Source organism: Delphinus delphis, chromosome 6 (assembly GCF_949987515.2).
Source record: "Delphinus delphis chromosome 6, mDelDel1.2, whole genome shotgun sequence".
Lineage (NCBI taxonomy): Eukaryota > Metazoa > Chordata > Mammalia > Artiodactyla > Delphinidae > Delphinus > Delphinus delphis.
Genome location: NC_082688.1, coordinates 86,114,461 through 86,134,300, shown reverse-complemented (window position 1 = coordinate 86,134,300; position 19,840 = coordinate 86,114,461). Strand labels below are relative to the sequence as shown.

Below are 19,840 nucleotides of genomic sequence, written 5' to 3'. Positions count from 1 at the left end.
TCTTCATTTCTTTTACAGTATTTTTTTATCTCTCATATTTCTTTTTTGGTTCTTTCTTAGTATTTCCATCTCTCTGCTTACATTGCCCATCTGTTCTTGCATGCTGTCTACTTTATCCATCAGAGCCCTTAGCATGTTAATCATAGTTCTTTTTAATTTCCAGTCTGATAATTCCAACATCTCTGCCGTGTCTGGTTCTGATTCTTCCTCTGTCTCTTCAAATTGTGTTTCTTTCCCCTTTTGGTACGTCAAGTAATTTTTTTCTTAATAGCTGGACAAGATGTGTACTAAGTAAAAGGAACTGCTGTAAATAGGCTTTTTGTAATGTGGTGATGAGATGTGAGGGGAGAGGAAGTGTTCTATAGTCTTATGATTAGGTCTCAGTCTTTCAGTGAGTCTGTGCCTCTGCACTGGGAACTTCATAAGTTTTTCTCAGTTTTTTCTTCCTCTTAAGTGGGATAGTATGCCTAGAGCTGTCTGGAAGTGGTTATTTCCTTTCCGCCTGGTCAGTTAGGCTCTGATAATACTCCTGAGGTCAGGCCTTGTTAAGAAAAACAGAGAGCTCTGTTGTATTTAAAAGTGATTCCCTTTCCCCTCTTTCTGCCTAAAGCAGGGGTGACTTTTTCTCTGATATTTACTATGTGAACCTGGTGGGAACTCCTGGAGGTAAATCTCACAATATTGTGGGGGCCCCTCTAGGACTGAGTCTCCCTGGAGTTTTTAACTTTCCGAGTTGTTCACAGTGACCCTCCAGCCATTTGCTAATTCCAGTTCAGGTTTTCCTACCCAGCACTCGTGCCTGTGGTGGTTTCTACTTGTGGACCTCTGCTCCAGTCAGCTATGATTCCCTGTATTCGCTTTCCTGTTATCTCCAGTCTCGGGGACCAAGGTTTGCCCTGTGTCCTCCCTTCTCTTAAGGATGCAAGAAGAGTTGTTGATTTTTCAGTCTGTTCTGCTTTTTACTTTTGTTAGGACAAAGTGGTGACTTACAAGCTCCTGACATGCAGAATGGGAAACCAGAAGTCTCTATATAGCACATTTTTTAAAAACATTAACTACAGTACCATTATTATATCTTAAAATTGACACTGATTCATGATCATCACCACGTATTTAGGCAGAGAACAAATTCTCCTGTTTGGTTTTTTGGAATTAAGAGTCCAAAGTCCACACATTGCATTTGGTTGATGGGTTCACAAATCTCTTTCAATCTATAGGTTCCTTTTGTTTTGCAAATTATTTCTTGAAGTAATTTTGTTGCTTTTCCCCACTTTCAGGTTACAGAGCATCCTACCACCTTGAGTGTGATAAAGGGTGCATTCGCCCCGTCAACCCTCCACTGACTTAAGATGCTCCCTTAGTCATATACAGCCATCTCTCAGTATCCATGGGGGATTGGTTTCAGGACGCCAGTGGATACCAAAATCCACAGATGCTCAAGTCCCTTATGTAAAATGGCAGGGTACAGTTGGTAGTACAGTTAGCCCTCCTTACCCGTGGATTGAGTTGTACTTAATTTCTGTATGCATTTAGGCCTGTTTTATTATTTTCTGTTCTGTTTCTTTGGCCTATCATACATTTACACATCAGTACCACTTTGTTTTAATAACAGAGTCTTTCTAATATAAAGTAAGGCTATTTCCCCCTCATTTCTCTTCTTTTTCTGGGTTTTTCTGGCAATTCTTGATTGTCTTATCTTTCGAGTAAACTTTGAAACCAATTTGTCTAGCTCCAGGAAAGTCAGCTCATGTTATCTGGAGGGAGGCTCATGTTACATATGTAGATTAACCGAGGAAGAATGGACAACTTTATGATGTTAAGGGTTTCTATCCACCTATTCAAGAACACTTACGTCTTTCCATTTTGTTCAGGTTTACTTTCATGATCTTAAGGAGTCTTTTACATATTTTTCACATATAGGTTTTAGACATTTCTTATTCCTAATGGTTTCATTTATTTATTTATGCTGTAGTAAATGGATCTTCTTCCCATTTTCAAATTGATTTATTACATTTGGAAAGTGAACAACCTCAAAGCTGCCATCATTCTTTCAGAAGAAGTAGTTACCAATAGAGTATTTGTTGTTTTTTACATATAATTCCTAAAAATTATAATGTATATTTTAATTTCATTTTTTATGAAAGTTATAACTCAGGAATTTGTTAAGGTAAGATTTAGAAAGAGATATAGAATGTTAAATTATTTGATGCTTTAAAAAAAGGTCAGAACATAATTTTCATGGTTAAGCATATGAAGTCTTTTTTTCTGTCTACTTTACACTTATGTCAAAATTTATCCAAGAGTCTGAACTTCCTGAGGAGTCTGATCAGTTATCTTTGTTATTTATGTAAGATATTGGATAATAATCAATCTGAAAGTCTATATAATGTGGTAAGTGTGCTCCACATGCATGTGTCCGTCACATCATTTACCTGAGTACACACTGCAGGTTCTAGTGGCTCACCCCAGCAAATTTCATTTTTTACCCTCCAAAGCAATTATTCATAGTATTTACTTTTAAGTAAAATGCTCTTTGCATTTCATCTTGGTAGCTCTATTTCTGATTTATTTAGTCATACATTTTATTGAAGAATATGGTCTTAACAACTTGTATTTCCAGTCTTACTTTTTCAGCAAGAGTTGAATTAAAGGTAATGAGAAGGAGAATGCCCCTCGGCATCCTCTGTGAAACCCCACAAAGCTGCTTCAGAAATTACTGGCGAGAAGGAGGCCTGCTTAGAGAATAGCCACTCCTCCTCGACCAGCAGTGCTCAGATGGAAAGCTGAGGGTAGCGGCTCCACGAGTAGGCCTGAACTCCTTTGCTATTTATTTTACTTGTGATAGCATGTTCTCCCTCAGTAACTAATAAAATTTATTTGGTTTGGAAAATTATGTCTGCTAATCCACAGGGGACAGACTGTCGAGAAATGCTGGGTGGTCTTCAACTTGTCCAATTCTTATGGCTTCAGCTCAGCAAGTTCCCCAAGCAGTGGCGTAAGGGCTGGAGCCTTTCCATGGACACTTTCCCATAGACAGAGCATCCCAGCCACATGTTGACACGGGGAGGCTGATTCACATTACCACTTCCTCACTGGTACCCCCTTTCCCCCAGCCCCTTGAAGAGTTCCCCAAGTGTGCTGCGTGGTCATTTAGAAACCACGTACTTTCTTTGACCAAGGTGCCCTGCCCTGTGTTTAGCCTTCCAACTATTTGCTTACCACAATCACCAGTGGAATTTCATCTGGTTTACAATTGGTTGGGTGTCTTTGGCCTTGGCTTCCAAATATAGTCATGTATTTTCAGAAATGGGCAGCCTGTCTTCTTTTAAACAGCAGATGCTTGCTCCTCTCTGCAGTTTAGATAACCTAGAGGAACTTTATAATTTCTTGGCTCAAAAGTCAAACCAGACTCCTTACGTCTATCCCTGGGGTTGCCGTAATAGCCACCTGCAGGCTGCACATTGTGTAAAACCTTTCTGGGAGGGCTTATGCAATCCTTTCATAAGTCTGTGGAGTACAAGTAATTCTGCATGACATGGCCTCTAAGGTAAACATAAATCCATTGCTTCAAAAATATTGAGAAGTTTGATAACTAGTTGGAGAATTTTTTCTACATACTGGAATGAATGAGCCAATGAACAAATGAAAGAAAGAGTGGGTGTGTGACTGACCAAGTAACTGACCTCAAGCAGTAACTGTGAGTGTCAAATAGGGTGACGATACACTTATAAATTGTAGACCGTGACACTTTTGAGAGTTAAAAGAGGTACCTATTATAATTATGGTGGGATAACAGACACAAGCCTGTCCCAGGCACACTGGAACATATTTAAATGGGTCTAGTGCCTATAAAATATTTAGCAGGGTGCCTGGCACCCAAAATAAATACTCAACTGTTAGCTTGTTGCTGTTATTATTGTTGTTGACTTTAATAATAATTATATTATTTTTGATAATGTTTTATTAGGTTTTCTCAAGCTTATATCTTTTCCTCCTAATGAAATTATCACTGAACTAAGTCCAGACGTAGCTAAATTTCCATTGCTGAAAAAGCTAATACACCCTCCAAAGATGCTAAATAAGAAAAAAATAAATTACAAGAAAAGGCAAGCCTTCAACCAAGCTTCTAGTTTTATGTTTTTTCAGCTCCAATAAGAAAAAAATCAGGCTTTAAGGCTTTAAATCTGGCAATCCAGTGGTTAGGACTCGGCGCTTTCACTGCTGGGGCCCAGGTTCAATCCTGGTCAGGGAACTAAGATCCCAAAAAACGTGCAGCACGACCAGAAAAAAAAAAGAGAGAAAAATCAGTCTTTAAGTATTGTCAGTATAAGTGAATGTCTAAACGAAGAAAAGCTAGTGTAATACCAAGGACAAAAAGTTAGCAAAGCAGTAGTAGTAACTAATACTCCCATTTCTATCTATCCTGGCATCCTCTTTTTTTTCTTTTTTTTTTTAATCTTACTAAAATATGATCACAAAATTAGTTATTGAAAAAGTTTACTTTTCAAGTAAAAACCTGCTGATACTGATTTGTAATAGACGTTCCATTATGTTTGCATTTGTACGTTTCCTTTGATTGGTGTTGCTGCTCTTTGCTTTAAGAAGTGACTTCTCTGCACATATAAGTGATAATGATGGCACAGTTTCCTCAAATTTGATATACTTCTTCGATCAAGTTTTCATGGAAATACACCTTTGAAATGTAATAGAGAATATTCTTTCCGGGTCCTTGGAATTAAGTAGTTCTCCAAAAATGTTGGTCCTGATTTCTGTGGGCTACTCTGGCAGCCCAGGCAGCCCTTGATCTCTTTCTGGTTTGGAAAGATGGAACACTGCCTGCGTTCCTCTTGAGTAAGGAAGCTCCTTTCTCTCCTCTACCTCTCAGACAGTGTTAGAACACATTCTCTACCGATGATCGCCGCCCTCCGGAACCTCTCTTGCAAAGTATTGAATTCCATATTTTGGTTTTGCTATAAAAAGCATTTGGAGCCAAAATTATTTAATAAGCATCTGGACCAATTTCTTAACCTGATTACATCTTTTTCAAGAGGATGGGGCACACAACTAGCTTACTAAATTGAGTATTTGGGGAAACAAAGTACAGTTTTTTAAATGTCCAGGAGGCATCTGTCCAGAAGAGTCTAATAGCAGGAGATGTTGGACAGGGTAGAGTGTCCTGTCCAGGCCTCTCCTGCTCTGTGTCAGAAATTATGAAACTGCTATGATGCAGAAAACTTCCTGTGATTATTAGGAAGGAATTTTGGAGAGCCAAGTTTTTAATCTTAATCTATTTTTCTTGAATTTTGATCAGTATCCAGCCTAGATGGATGGAATAACTATAGACAGAGTAGGAAAAGGACAGCCTTAGAGTTTCTGTAACTAACACATATTGAATAGAATGAAAATTTTCAGTGTCCCTAAAAACGTTTTTCTTTTTTTACTTTATTGGCTCTTTAACATTTCCACAGAAATATATACACTTTATCAGGTCACGTCAAACAGTGCAGAAGTATATACAGAAAATGTCAATTATCCCCTCCTTATCACACTGTAGTACTTCTGGTAACCATACCTTATACTCTTGTAAACATTAGAAATCTATGTGAAACAATTTTCTCTCTTTTTTTAATAAGCTTTTTTAAAAAAGCAAAAAGAAAAACAGCATTGCATCATACACATGACTCTGGAACCTGTTTTTTAACCAACATAGCTTGGGTATCCCTCAAGGGATATAGATCCAATTCATTATAAAATAGGAACATATTTCCTGACATGAATGGACCTTAATTTATTTAGCTATTTGCCAATGGATACATTCAAGTTGTTTCTAATTTTTTCTTTAAATATTGCTGCAATAAATACCTTCTAAGTAATGCCTTTATTTCTGCCAGGCAGATTCACAAAAGTATGGTTATGAAGACGAGGGATATGTGTATTTTACAGTTTATTAGGTGGTATCACATGACTTAACCAAAAGGGCAAAGCCATTCCCTGTCCCACTTCTGAGAACACCCATATCCTATACCTGCTTTAGCACTGGATGTTATCATTCATCTAAACATTTGCTGATGTGAGCATGAAAAAATGATACCTCCTGGATGTGTTAGTTTACCCTTCTATACTATTAATAAGGTTGAAAATCTGCATATTTTTATTGGCCATTTGCACTTCTTTTATAATTTGCCTTCTTTTTTCCTGGTTTTATTGAAATATAATTTATATATAATGTAAATTATATATAATTTACATTTACAGTCCAGCCAAATTCTGTTATGCAATATATTAAGATCATGTTGCTTTGGTAATTTCTTCATCCAAGATTAATTGTAGTTAAGTTTTTGATGTTTTAGAGAAAAATAGATTTTTTTTGGTTAATAGATGATTCAAATACTAAACATGAGCCCATAGATTTAATCATTTACAACAATTAGTAGAGTGTGCTATGAATCAAGGGTAATAAAAAGACAATTGTTAACATATACATTTTTCAAACTGTGTCTGAGAATAGAACAAAAATTTTATGTTCTTACTAACTTGAGTATAGAACTTACACAACTCTTATGTAAATTTGTAACTGAGCAATATCTTTTAATTCAGATATTTGCTGGAACTACCATTTTACACTAGCTTCCTTTTACATTTGTTCATATCTATCTACTGTTCATCATTCTTAACAGCTCCTGCCTCTGTGCACTGGGCATCACTCGGCCACCATGACCTCATGATAGAAACTACACTGCACATATTGCTGCTCAGAGGGCTTAGGAATGGGACTGCCTCTGAAGAACTCTCACTGAAGTGAGAAACTTTTCTAATGATGTACATATTTATTTCACATAGGTCCTCAAAAAAGATAAGGTGTGATAAGAGCAGGTGTTATTTGGGAAGGGAGGAGCCACTGTGCGGCCAAGTTCTTCCCCCTGCACCTCAGAGCTTCCCTGCCTCCCAGCAGCTTTCTGGCTCTGAGACAGAGGCTATAGACACCCTCTCCCTACTCCCAAGGGGTGTTCTTCTCTCTCAAGAAAGCTGGACAGAAATCCCTTCCCAGGCGTCTGTTAATGTGGCTAAAATTGGCTGATAGCCTGGACTATTGAAAAGACTTCCCTAGACACTGAAGGGAGTGAACACAGGGTCCAGGCATCTGGCTCACCCGGGAAAACTGTCTGCTTTCACCCCTGTACCAGGCCTCAGCTTCTGAGCAACATCCTCCACTCTCCTACCTGCAGAGTGGAGAGGCCTATGTGTGACTTGAGGCTGAGGACTGGCTCCAGCACCAGACCTCCTAGGTTCAAATCGTGGCTGTGAGTCCTCCGTCCCACTCCAACCTCAAAAAATAAGGATAATAATGGTACTTGTTTTGTAGGGTTGTTATGAGGATTAAAATACAAGTAAAATGCTTAGCATTGTTCCAGGTGAGACCTTAATAAATGGCAGCTACTGGCCCTTCAGCCTCTCCAGCTCCTCTTCATCCGGCCCATCAGCAGTCAGCCCAAAGCACCACCTTTCAGGAGCACACAAGGCCACCACCCTGTGTGGCTTCCTGTTGTCACTCACTCCTAGCACAGCCGTACCTCTGAAGACCAGTCTGCAATGCTGGCTGCACTTCCACTCTTCTCCTCATGGACTCTGCCTTCAGCTTCCATCACTCCATCCCCATCCAACACTTTTCTTGGGGAGGTCACAAAGGGCCTGCCCGACGCAGTGCTCGTGCTTCCCTCCGCATGTCCTCAGCCTCTCCGCAGACTTGGTTACAGCTGGACTGGCCTTCTCTTCCTTGGTGACATGGTTCTCTGCTTCTGTCTCCTGAATGTCTGGCACTCCTCCTTCTGTCTGCAGCTCCCCCACCTCTTCCTTTACCTGTTGAAGCTCCTTGGGGCACAGACCTGGGCCCTCTCCCCACTCAGACCTCTGTCCCTCAGAGTTCTCCTCCATTCTCTTGCTGCTCCATGCCAGCTGACAGCTCCCTAATACAGATCTTCAGCCCAGATCTCTCCCCAGAACTTCCAACTTGGATATTCAAGGACCTACGTCATGCCTCTGTTGGATTGTGCCTCAGGCATTCTAAATTCACACACCCCAAACTAAGCTCTCAGTAAATCCTTCACAAATCTTCTCTTCCCTTCCTTCCATTGAGTAAATGGTATGTCCATCCATCTTGCAGCTCGAGAAACTTGCGACAGCCTTGATTCCTACCTCGTCTTCACCAACTCTCATCAAATTCATTGCCAGTATCTCTTGATATCACTGCTAAAATACACTATCTCTCCTTCTCCAGTGCCACCCAGGTCCAAGCTAACACCAGCTCCCCCTGGAAATTTGCACCCACTCTTTTCTCTGAACTGAGTTCTCCATGCAGCAATTAGAGTGATCTTTGAAATGTAAATTGGATCCTGGCACTCCTCTGTTTAAAACCTTCTGGGCCAGGGCTTCCCTGATGGCGCAGTGGTTAAGAATCTGGTGGCCAATACAGGGGACACGGGTTCGAGCCCTGGTCTGGGAAGATCCCACATGCTGTGGAGCAACTAGACCCATGTGCCACAACTACTGAGCCTGTGCTCTAGAGCCCACGAGCCACAACTGCTGAGCCCACGTGCCACAACTACTGAAGCATGCGCACCTAGAGCCCATGCTCTGCAACAAAAGAAACCACTGCAATGAGAAGCCTGTGCACCGCAACAAAGAGTAGCCCCCACTCACCACAACTAGAGAAAGCCCGCGTGCAGCAACGAAGACCCAACGCAGCCAAAAATAAATTAATTAATAAATTAAAAACAAAAACAAAAACCTTCTGGGCCAGAATAAAACACCAGACCCTTGCCTTGCCTGTGGTCCTGCACAGCCTCATCACAGGCCGCCTCACCTTTGCTCTCTTCTGACACAGCTGCTGTTCCCTCTGCTGAGGTGCTCTTCCCGGTACTACCTTGCCTATCCCACCAAGCTAGTCTCTAGCTAAACTCAACTGGAGAGGCTGTCCCTGACCACCTGCTCTAAATTGGGCCCCTCCTGATATTCTCTTTTTCCTCAGCCCGTCCTTTTCCTTCATTGCCTTTATCACAGTTGATGTGTGTGTGTGTGTGTGTGTGTGTGTGTGTATGTATGTATACCTCCCACTGGGCCCTAAGCCGCTAAGGATACAGATTAGGTCTGTTTGTTCCCAGTTGTTTGGCCTGTACCCAGCACATTGAGTGCCACATGGGAAGTGCTTAGTCATCTTCCTTGAATGCGTGACTACCAGCTCCTTGCCATCGAGTATAACAGGGGTGGTGGCATGGGAATGGCAGCCCAAAGCACCGGTGCCACAATAGAGGACATCCATAGTGTGGCCCCAGAATGTGCCAGGTGATACGAGTTTGCGGCACCATGGCAGTTCTTCATTGCCAGGTATGGAGAGGGAAGGGGGTCCTGTAAGACTTCCCAGAAGAGCTGAAGCTCAGGGTGAGATGGGAGTTATAAAGAGGGTCGGATGAGGGCCATGCCTCTCTTCCTTTCTCCTGCCCTTCTGCCTGCTCCTGTGACAGACCCTACAATTCTTCAGCCTCTTTCAGTCTTGCCCCAGAGTTAATCTAGGACAAGGTCTACAGGAGTTAGGCTATGGGAGAAGAACAAAAAGGAACTACTAGAAATTGCTACCCTGTGTCTTTGCCTATTCATTTCCTGCCCCTGTACCCATTCCCTGGGCTTCATGCCAGCTCCTGCAGAGAAATGGCCCAGAAGTGATGGTGAAGGGAAAGACCCTGAAGGGATTGTTGGGTAATGGGAAACCTTTGTGTCCCCAGCTTTCATTTTTCTTATTAAAAGCAGTAAACATCTTTAGCAGAACCTGGAAAAGCACTCTGCTCTCTGTGGTCCTGCAGGTGAAAGGGCAGGAGGCCTTGGAAAAGCAGGACTGAGAGAAGAAAGCCAAGTTTCCACCAGATTCACAGGGAGGGCCCCCTGCCGGTGGCTCAGAGTTAGACAGATGTCCCCCTAGAGCTCCCTCCCAGGAGAAGTAGAATTCCTGATTCACTGACCTGACATAGGAGGAATCTCCAAATACATTATCCTATAGAAATGTAACTATACAAAATGGTTAGGGTCTATAGTGTATCATGCTGTGGACCAACTGGATCAACCAGTCCAACCAGCTTTTATGAAATTATTACTAAAGAGAATTTTCAACAGATTTACAAATACAGTGATTAAATATTTACTATGTGCCAAGAACTGTCCTAAGCACTCACTGTACATGTGTTATTATTGCATTTGATCCTTCTGACAGCACTAGGAGGGAGCTAGGCCTGTTTTACAGATGAGTAAACTGAGGTTTAGAGGTTAAGTAACTTTCCCAAGGTCATATAGTGAGTAGGTGGTGGCTCTGGGACTCAAACCCAGGGCTGACTCCACATTTTAAACCATTAGGATGCACCTTCAAACATAACTGTTTCTTAAATTAGGGACTGCATTTACCTGGATATCTCAAGGCCTTTTTCCATCACATTTTTTATCACTCTCTTTCTTCCTTCACTATATATTTATTTGTCCTTTTTGAAAGCATTTTTTTTTCTTGAGTTGAAGTGGAAGCATATTTGCAAAGGGATACTTGGTACATATTCGTTGATACTATAAATATTAACTGCTACTATGACCACAATGAAAAAAAGTCACAGATTGGATTTGTTATTGCATTTTGAACTTTTTTTTTTTTTTAAGAGTATAATTGCTTTACAATGTTATGTTAGTTTCTGCTGTACAGTGAAGTGAGTCAGCTATATGTATAGCTATATCCCTTCCCTCTTGGACCTCCCTCCCACCCCCCAATCCCACCCATCTAGGTCATCACAGAGCACCGAGCTGAATTCCCTGTGCTATACAGCAGGTTCCCCCTAGCTATCCATTTTACACATGGCAGTGTATCTATGTCAAACCCAATCTCCCAATTCGACCCACCCTCTCCTTCCCCCACTGTGTCCACCCGTCCGTTCTCTACATCTGTATCTCTATTCCTGCCCTACAAATAGGTTCACCTGTATCATTTTTCTAGATTCCACATATATGCGTTAATATACGATATTTGTTTTTCTCTTTATGGCTTACTTCACTCTGTATGACAGACTGACTCTAGGTCCATCCACATCTCTACAAATGACCCACTTTCCTTTTTATGGCTGAGTAATATTCCATTCTATATATGTGCCGCATCTTCTTTATCTATTCATCTGTCGTTGGACATTTAGGTTGTTTCCATGTCCTGGCTACTGTAAATAGTGCTGCAATGAACATTGGGGTACATGTGTCCTTTTGAATTATGGTTTTCTCAGGGTATATGCCCAGTAGTGGGATTGCTGGGTTGAATGGTAGTTCTATTTTTAGGTTTTTGAGGAACCTCCATACTTTTCTCCATAGTGGCTGTATCAATCTACATTCCCACCAACAGTGCAAGAGGGGGTTCCCTTTTCTCCACACCCTCTCCAGCACTTATTGTTTGTAGATTTTTTGATGATGGCCATTCTGACCCGTGTGAGGTGATACCTCATTGGAGTTTTGATTTGCATCTCTCTAATGATTAGTGATGTTGAGCATCTTTTCATGTGCCTCTTGGCCATCTGTATGTTAGATCTTCAGCCCATTTTTTAATTGGGTTGTTTGGTTTTTTGATGTTGAGCTCCATGAGCTGTTTGTATATTTTGGAGATTAATCCTTTGTCAGTTGCTTCTTTTTTCAGTGACTCATTTATATTAAAGTTTTGTTTATTTCTTACTGAAAGGAAGAAGATTTCTCTCCCCGCGTCAGCTATACTCTGCCTCTGGCTTCGGCACCTTCCCAGCCTTGAAAATACAATGCTGCATCTTTTTGAAAAGCTTATCTCCAGTGAGAGAAATTTTCTGAGGAGGATCGAATGTTTTATGAAAGACTCATTGCTGGTATGTGCCGGGTTTTGATGAGGAGAAAAATCCTTAAAGACGATGCTGGGTATCATTTCTTTTAGTCAGCACAAGCGGAAAAAAATGTAAACTAAAGAGCGATTGGCACCTTTTAAAATAATTATCTATCTACATTTTATTTTTGAAATGCCTAATGTAGCGGGCTTTTCTGCATACTTAGAGCATGTGTTAAAAATAAGGTGAGGGAATTCCTTGGTGATCCAGTGGTTAGGACTTGGTGCTTTCACAGCTGTGGCCCCAGGTTCAATCCCTGGTCGGGGGACTAAGATCCCACCAGCCCACAAGCTGAGTGGCACGGGCAAAAAAAAAAAGGCAAGCTTCGAGATTTACTTGATCATTGCACCTTATATTGCATATTCACAAGAATTGACCTGACATTTGGACAACAAATTTTTTAAAACAGTATTTCTCATTTCCACATGAAAAGTTAAGTTTTAAAAAGTGAGGATCTTATGAACAATAGGAGGAATCAATTAACAAAGAAAAGCATTCAAAAAATAAACTTTTAACCCTTCACTAGAGGAAAAATAAAATACTTAAAAGATACAAAACAAAACCCAAGAAAAGTGGTTAAAACAACAAAAACAACTGAGAATTATGTCAGTTTTCTTTTGGTGTCAGCCTGCCAGCCTTGACCCCTCCCTCCATTCAGGGGCTGCCCAGTCTCCCCTCTACTCAGCACTTCTCAGGCCTGGGAAGTCGGGGGCTCAGTGGGCCAAATGGGCCCCATTGCCTAATCCAGTGTCAGGGGCCCAAGCCCTCCGGCAGCCCTGGGAACTGACCAATGCGGATGCTTTCCCTCTGTGGGAGGCAGCTCTGGAATTTATGTGCATTTTTGTAAGAACAGGAATAAAGACCAACGCACTCTGAAAAAAACAATTAAAAAACTACAGGAGGTGTCATGCTTCTGGGGCCTCTTACAGGAACTTCAGTAGGCTCTAACATGTTTTCTCATTAGCTTTTGTAACCTAGGGGAGATATGGGGCAGAGATTTGCTTCCTTTTGTACAGATGGAGAAACTTAGCTCAAGGGAGATGGTGAACCGTCAGATCTTATGTTGGTGTTCAGGAAACTGGGCGGAGGAGAGTGCGCGCCTCCCTGCTGAGCTGAGGCGTGTGTTGGGCGGGGGTGAGTCTCTGCCTAGAGTGCGCTGAGGTTGGCTGAGTTTGCACAGCCCCCCCTCCGACACCTTCTATTTGTTTAATTCACTTAGAACTTCCTGGTTTTTTTCTTTCTCTTTTAAATTGGAGGCTGTGTAAGAGAATCATAATTGAATCTGCTGCCTTCTTACAATATCCCAGTTCTCTTTTTAGGTCCTGATCAGTCCCTACCAGCTCACGTGTGTGACCATGGCCGTGCTTGCCTTCTCCCTATTTCCTGGGCTCCCCTTTGCCTTCCCATTCTGGGGCCTCCCAGGTGACCATGGGTAGTGTTGTAGTCTCCAGCAGTCATGATGCTTTCATCTGCAAGTTAGCTGGCACAAATTGAACCCAACTGATTTAGAAGTTTATAGTGTCTGATAGAAAAAAAGAAAAGAAGATAGGTATAAAGACTGAGAGAGCCCAAAGAGAGTTACTTTTAAGAAAATTCTCCTTGACCTCATCATTCACAAGAGTTGCATATTATGGTGAAAAATAAGAAGACACTTTATATAAAAATAATTATAATAAAATTCAGTATAAACAAAGGCTTTTAGAAGCCCCTGGCAACCTATTCAAAACATTACCTTTATTATCAGGTAAATCTATTTCTAACTTAAATATACGTGCTATAATTTAATTTGCTCTGGTCCTTTTTCAGTGGCAAAATATAGTAACTGAGCTATTTTCTTGCTTTCAAGGTTCTCATTCAATTTCCTTTAAGCCTTCTCCCTATAGAAAAATTCCAGTTTCATCGACTTCTCTAAGTTGGTTTGATTCAGCAACCTTGTGATTCTTCTCTGAGCCTCTTTGCGTCCTTTTCCCTGTGGCCCTAGGGCCTGAGCAGCACTTCAGTAAACACAGGATACTGTGTATGAGAGAGAGAGCAGGCGCTCCCATTAAACATCGCATTGTATAACCTTCCGTCTCCAATTTACAGTGTAAAATGATTTCCCCCAAACAGTTTTGAAGTCAGTTGATTTACCAAAAGCATTTATCAGGATCATGTGTGTAGACATTCAGAGCTTCCATTGTGGTTAAAGGGGGGATTCCAGAGGGTGTTATTTGGTTTAATTTATTGTGGCATTGGCAGGATGTAACCCCTCTGTGCCTTATGGTTCAAGGACGTAATTATAATACAGAGCTGCAAGTCCTTGATTGGCGTGGGCTGCTCTCCTCAGGCATACTGGGCCAAAAAACCCGGCAGGCTGGAATAAGCCTGTGACATGACTGAGTGATTGGAAGGGTAACCTGAAGAACCTGCTTCCTAATTGCATCATCTGATTCATTTATCATAGCACAATATCTTGGTGCAGTGACAGGACCGTGCATAAGTATCAGAGAGATCTTGAAGACTCAGCTAGCACAGGACTGCGGTACTTTTCCTCCAGAAGAAACTCGATGCCTATTACATTAGAGCTGGATTCTGAGAGTAATTAAAGTGTGATGGTCTACATAACTTGTATTTTATATGGAGCACTGTTAATTATGTTTCCATCTCTTGGGACTATCCAGAATTAGCCCTAGAAATTCTATAGTTACCAAGATGTTGCAAAAACAAAAGATAAAAGTGTAGTACAGGTTGTACAAAGTGAAATAATCTCCCCAAATGTTCTTTGGCCTCTCAAGGATGCAAGGCTTGGTATTTTCCATTAAGACTATGAATAATAAGCCGCTAACCTAATAATCACCTGAATTCTAAGTGCATGTATATGTTTTTGACTTCTAAAATAAAATAAAAGTAAGTTTTCAAAACCTGTTTACTTTTGAGACTCACCCTTTGGCTCTCGTGGGCTGGACCTCCCCCAAGTACATGCCCACCTGCCACATTTGGTGCTCCTAAATAAACCAAGGTATTAACTCAGTTTGTCATCTACTGAGCAGACTGACACTTTTCAAAAGCAGATGGTCTTGTGTGTCCCTTGACAGAACAGGCAATGGAAGACCTAATCCGTAGCTTCAGACCTGACCTTAAAAACTGATGTCACCAAAAGCAGTGAAAGCCACTTGCTAATTATTCAGCTTTCTTGGCACTGTTTGGTTTCCCAAGGCTGGCCCCAAATCAGAAGGATGTTATGTTTCGCAGTTACAATTCTGTTTGTGGAGCCCAGAAAGCTATTGTTTATATTCCACATTTGAATGAAAAGTGCTGGCTGGGTGGCACTGTGCTTGGCCGCCCTGCTGCATGCCAGGGCCGGGATATACCCTGGTTCCCATGCCCTCCCATTTGATCCTTCTCTGGCTGGCCCCTCCAGCGGGATCTAGAGATTTGCCCACGAAAGAGTGAGGGGGTGGGGTGGGGGGGGTTGGTTTCGTTTATTCAGATTTTAAATCAGGAAACACTCCTGGTATTCTCTTCATAGTGCCCTTAAAATTAGTTCTTTATCTTGTCAACTATACCTCAATAAAGATAGGGTGAAAAAGTAGTTCTTGATCTAATAAGAGCTTAAGAATAATAAACATGCAGATACCTCAGTGTCCTGCTTGACCTCCCTCATATGAGATAAGATGCATTCTTGTTTTCATTCTCCAGATAGCAATCATAGCCACTTCCAAAAGAAAAGGAAACTTCTTTTACACAAAATTCCAAACACAGCTCCTCTTTAATAAAAAATTATACTGAAGAATTAACTCCACATCCTGGATGATGTCAGTTTTCTCTGTTTGAATAACTTCTTACTAATGTTCTAGGGTTTTCTTTTCCTGCTTTCTCATTAGCAGTCTTTTAAGCATTTCGTTTTTGAGCTCTTTAATGTGATGCATGTAATTTAACGAAAGCTGAGGTAGATAATTTAGCAGTGATCGAATAGAAAAGTGTGGAGGTGGTTTCTGCTTGTAGCTAAGAGGTTAAAAAAAAAAAAAAATCTCAGTAATTGCACTTTCCAGCATCGACCTCATGGGGGCACCACATCACCCAGCATTGTCTGTAAAGAAAGAGGCCTAGATCTCATGTTCTGTTTTCACTGCTGGGGATGCAGGACTTGGCAGCCAGTCAGGGATGAAGGGAGAGAAACAAAAAAAAAGAAAAACCAAAAAGAGAAAACAAAACAGGGCAGTAGTTGACCTGGGAGGTCACTGCCACTCAGAGGCTGCGCCAGGAAGCAGCAGGGGACTGAAGAGCTATCTTCCCCGCTCAGGCTACACAAACCAACAGGATAGAGGCCACTGGGCGAGGCTAGAAGAGGAACTTCAGATTTGGGGGATTTTGCTCTGCTTCCAGAGCTGGCATCCCTGTGTCTTAACCCTCTCAGAGAGCACGGGTAAATTTAAAATACAAAAGTACATTTGGTACTTGTTAATTTTTTTTTAAGCCCAGAAATGACAGATTTATCACTAATTAAACAATAATTGCATTATGGAGTACTGAAAAAAAATTGCTTGTAGTATAAACAACATCTGGTAAAGATTAAAAAGAAAGAATCATTTTTCCAAGCTCAAATTTGTTGAAAGAAATGTGAATGTTTTGAAACAAAACAGATCTTAAAATGCAAAAGGGATATTTACCGTCCTAAGTTTGGTATTTGAAAGAAATGAAGAAAATGGCATAATAAAAGAAAATACATGTTTATAAAGGTCCCTTATTTTACATGACAGAGGTGAAGTTTTTCATATAAGTAGATTTTTTTTTAAACCAAATTGTTTTTGAACTCAGTAAAGGAGTTTTTTGAAATGAAACTTATGAAAAATCTTTTTTTTAAAGAAGAGTGTTACTTCTTGATGAATAGTCACCTTTTAACTTATATATTAAGACAAGGGCTCCTGCCTGTCAAGGGTTTGGAAGAGTCAGCTACACAGTGGGACGTGATTGCCGGCTGTCGGGTAAACTGGAGGAAAAGCGTCTCATCAGCAATTAATTAAAAAAAAAAGAAACTCTGCTCCGGAGTGAACTATATAAAACTACATAAAAATAGATTATGAAAGAGAAGCTATCCCAGGCTTACTGAACTTCAGTTTATCTCTCACCTGAAATTTCTCTCTTTATTTTTTTAGGAAAAATATCTATGAAGGGTGATAAATGTAGACGGCTTGAGAATTTTTTTTTTCTGTGTCTTCACTGCCTTTTTGTTTTTTATGAGAGGCATTCACTTTTCTCTGTGAATTACCTCAAATCATAGTATAATTTCCCTTTCTGGTTTGTATTCTTTTTCTCCCCTCTACCCATACTCTTTCTTTCTCGCACACACAAAGAATCAAAAAATGATAGAAAAAAGGAAAGATTTCTTCCTGAGAATTCTGTTCTTCCGTTTTCTTGGGCCTCTTTCAAGTGGCAGGTGGCTTGTAATAATCATTGATGAATCGGGATGAAAACAGGTTAGACACTAAGGACAGAGAGCAAGTATTGATGTTATTTGTACAGTTCACGGCACAGAATGACAAGCTGGCCTCTCCCTCACCTCTGCCTACAATGCAGGCCCAGAGAACGCAGCCGCCGCGCACTTCTCTATGTTGCTTAGTCTTCCCTTGTTTTTTCGAGGGATGGAAATGGGCTGTCCTTCTGGGCAGAGAGGAGATGAGCAATGCAGTTCTGGGTAGCTGTGGCAGAGGTAAAGGGATGAGCACCCCAGAACAATCTGGTCCATAAGAAAAGGAAACCAGAGTCTGGAGCTCACCGTCATCATCTTCCGTTCATCCTCTGACGTTGAGTGAAAGAACTGGGGGCAGCGTGAGGGGAGAGAAGAAGGGCATAACTCCTGTTACTGATGGCCTCCTGGTAACATAGTTTCCCAAGACTTGAAATAATCTGTACACGGAAATCGTTAGACCATATGGGGAAGAGAAGAGCTTGAGAAGGAACAGATTTTGGTAGGATGGAGAAAAACAGACAAACAGATGGAACCCAAGAAAGGTTTTCTTTTCTGTCCTCATTTTCAAGAAAGGTTTTCTTTTCTGTCTTCATTTTAACAGGAAAGACAATTGCCTGGATTGTGGGGCTTCGGAGCTAGGGTGTGGAGCTCTGGGTTGCAGAGTGACCTGTTGTGTTAATGTAGGGTCCTGTTTTAAAAATAAAACAGGATACAGAGGGGTTAAATGTTTGCCTCTTCCCTCACATGGATGCTGTAAAGATTTAGGGGGGAAATTTATGGCTTCCAGAGGAGCATAAATTAAGACTTTAATTCTATTTAGAGGATTCCCTTGATAAGAAAAGCGGCTTACGTTTGCTTTTGTGATTTGATGTCACTGGGACACATGCCTGGCCTGTGAGCACTCCAGGCTTCATGAGGGGACTCAGTGACCTTGAAATTATGTGCTCGGGAAGTGTGAAGAGCATCATGTTTAAAACCATCTGTAAAGGCTGCAGATGAGAAAGCTGTTCACAACTCTGGAGTGGCGAGGGAGACTGGTTTTTAAATCAAAATCTCTGCCATTGCTGTTTCAAGCCTGGTCACCTCCAGGAGGTTCCTCTGCCTCCTAACATCTTATCTGTTTTAAAAGCTAAAACAGGTTGTAGAAGCAGGTTGAGAGCAACCAAAGGTCTGAAATATTTGGACAGAAAGAAATCTAAGAGGAGAGGCCATTGGCATGGAGAGAACAGGCAGATTCCACACAGTCTGTAGATATTTAAAACATTTGATTGAGCTGTTTTGCTAGAAAACACTGCATAAAAGAAGAGCATGTCCAAGCTCTTGTCCTCTTTCAACAAGCTAAATTAGAGCTTTCTTGCTTTCCCCCTTGCTTTTCAAGGTAGCCCTGTTCTACATGTTGGATCAGCCTTTTCTTTGCCATTTGGAAATCCCTGTAATCAGTATTGAATGATTTTCTACTAGCATCAACTTTATAGAGTGGTTCTGGAGTAGTTAAACCATTTAGAACAAAGGTTCTATTTTACCATTTTCAATTTTAGTCTTATTTTCTATCAATGCACTTTTTTTTAGGCACTGTGTGTCACATGACAGTGTTGTTTGGTCTTAAACACACATTGTCTATATATAAGACTTTGAAAAATCGTTCTGGCAAATTTGATGACTCACATTTCTTCAGGACATGCAGTTTGCTTTTCCCTTCTTTTTTTTTTTAATTTATTTATTTTATTTTTTGACTGCGTTGGGTCTTCGTTGCTGTGCACGGGCTTTCTCTAGTTGCGGTGAGCGGGCGCTACTCTTCGTTGCGGTATGCGGACTTCTCATTGCGGTGGCTTCTCTTGTTGCGGAGCACGGGCTCTAGGCACGCGGGCTTCAGTAGTTGTGGTGCACAGGCTCAGTAGTTGCGGTGCGCAAGCTCTAGCGCGCAGGCTCAGTAGTTGTGGCCCATGGGCTTAGTTGCTCCATGGCATGTGGGATCTTCCTGGACCAGGGCTCAAACACGTGTCCCCTGCATTGGCAGGCAGATTCTTAACTACTGCACCACCAGGGAAGCCCTGCTCTTCCCTTCTTGTTTGATTTTTCCATTATGAATACATAGAAACTTCCATGATATTTTCTGGGCATATATCCAGTGACCTTTTAATAACTGTTATTATTTACAGTGAGGCTGAAAAGCAGAGAGATTAACTGACTTGTCTGAAATCAAAGCCAAAAAATATTCCGCCTCTCCTGGTGAACCTGCCTTTCTTCTGCCTCTCTTCAGTTTGAATTCTGCCAAATCACTGAGTTTATAATGAATTTATCTATGAAAAATTTTAGTTGGTTTCTTTTAGATAAAAATGGACATCAATGAAGGATTAGGGAGTATGGATTACTCAGAAAATAGAGATCTGTAACTTACAAATCGCAAGTCTCTCTTCAAATAAAAGGAATTATCCCATCATTTTAACAAGTGACAATGCTCTTGCCTGGAGCCTTC

General features: G+C 41.1%; 1 protein-coding gene across 1 annotated transcript in view; it reads left to right on the top strand.

Annotated features, from left to right (window-relative positions):
* The window catches only part of FANCC (FA complementation group C), a 262,205-nt gene that overhangs the window by 213,808 nt on the left and 28,557 nt on the right, over positions 1-19,840 (top strand). The window contains exon 9 of the mRNA XM_060015002.1: positions 11,744-11,900. Coding sequence (XP_059870985.1) covers positions 11,744-11,900 — 157 coding nt within the window. The remainder of the gene's footprint in view (positions 1-11,743; positions 11,901-19,840) is intronic.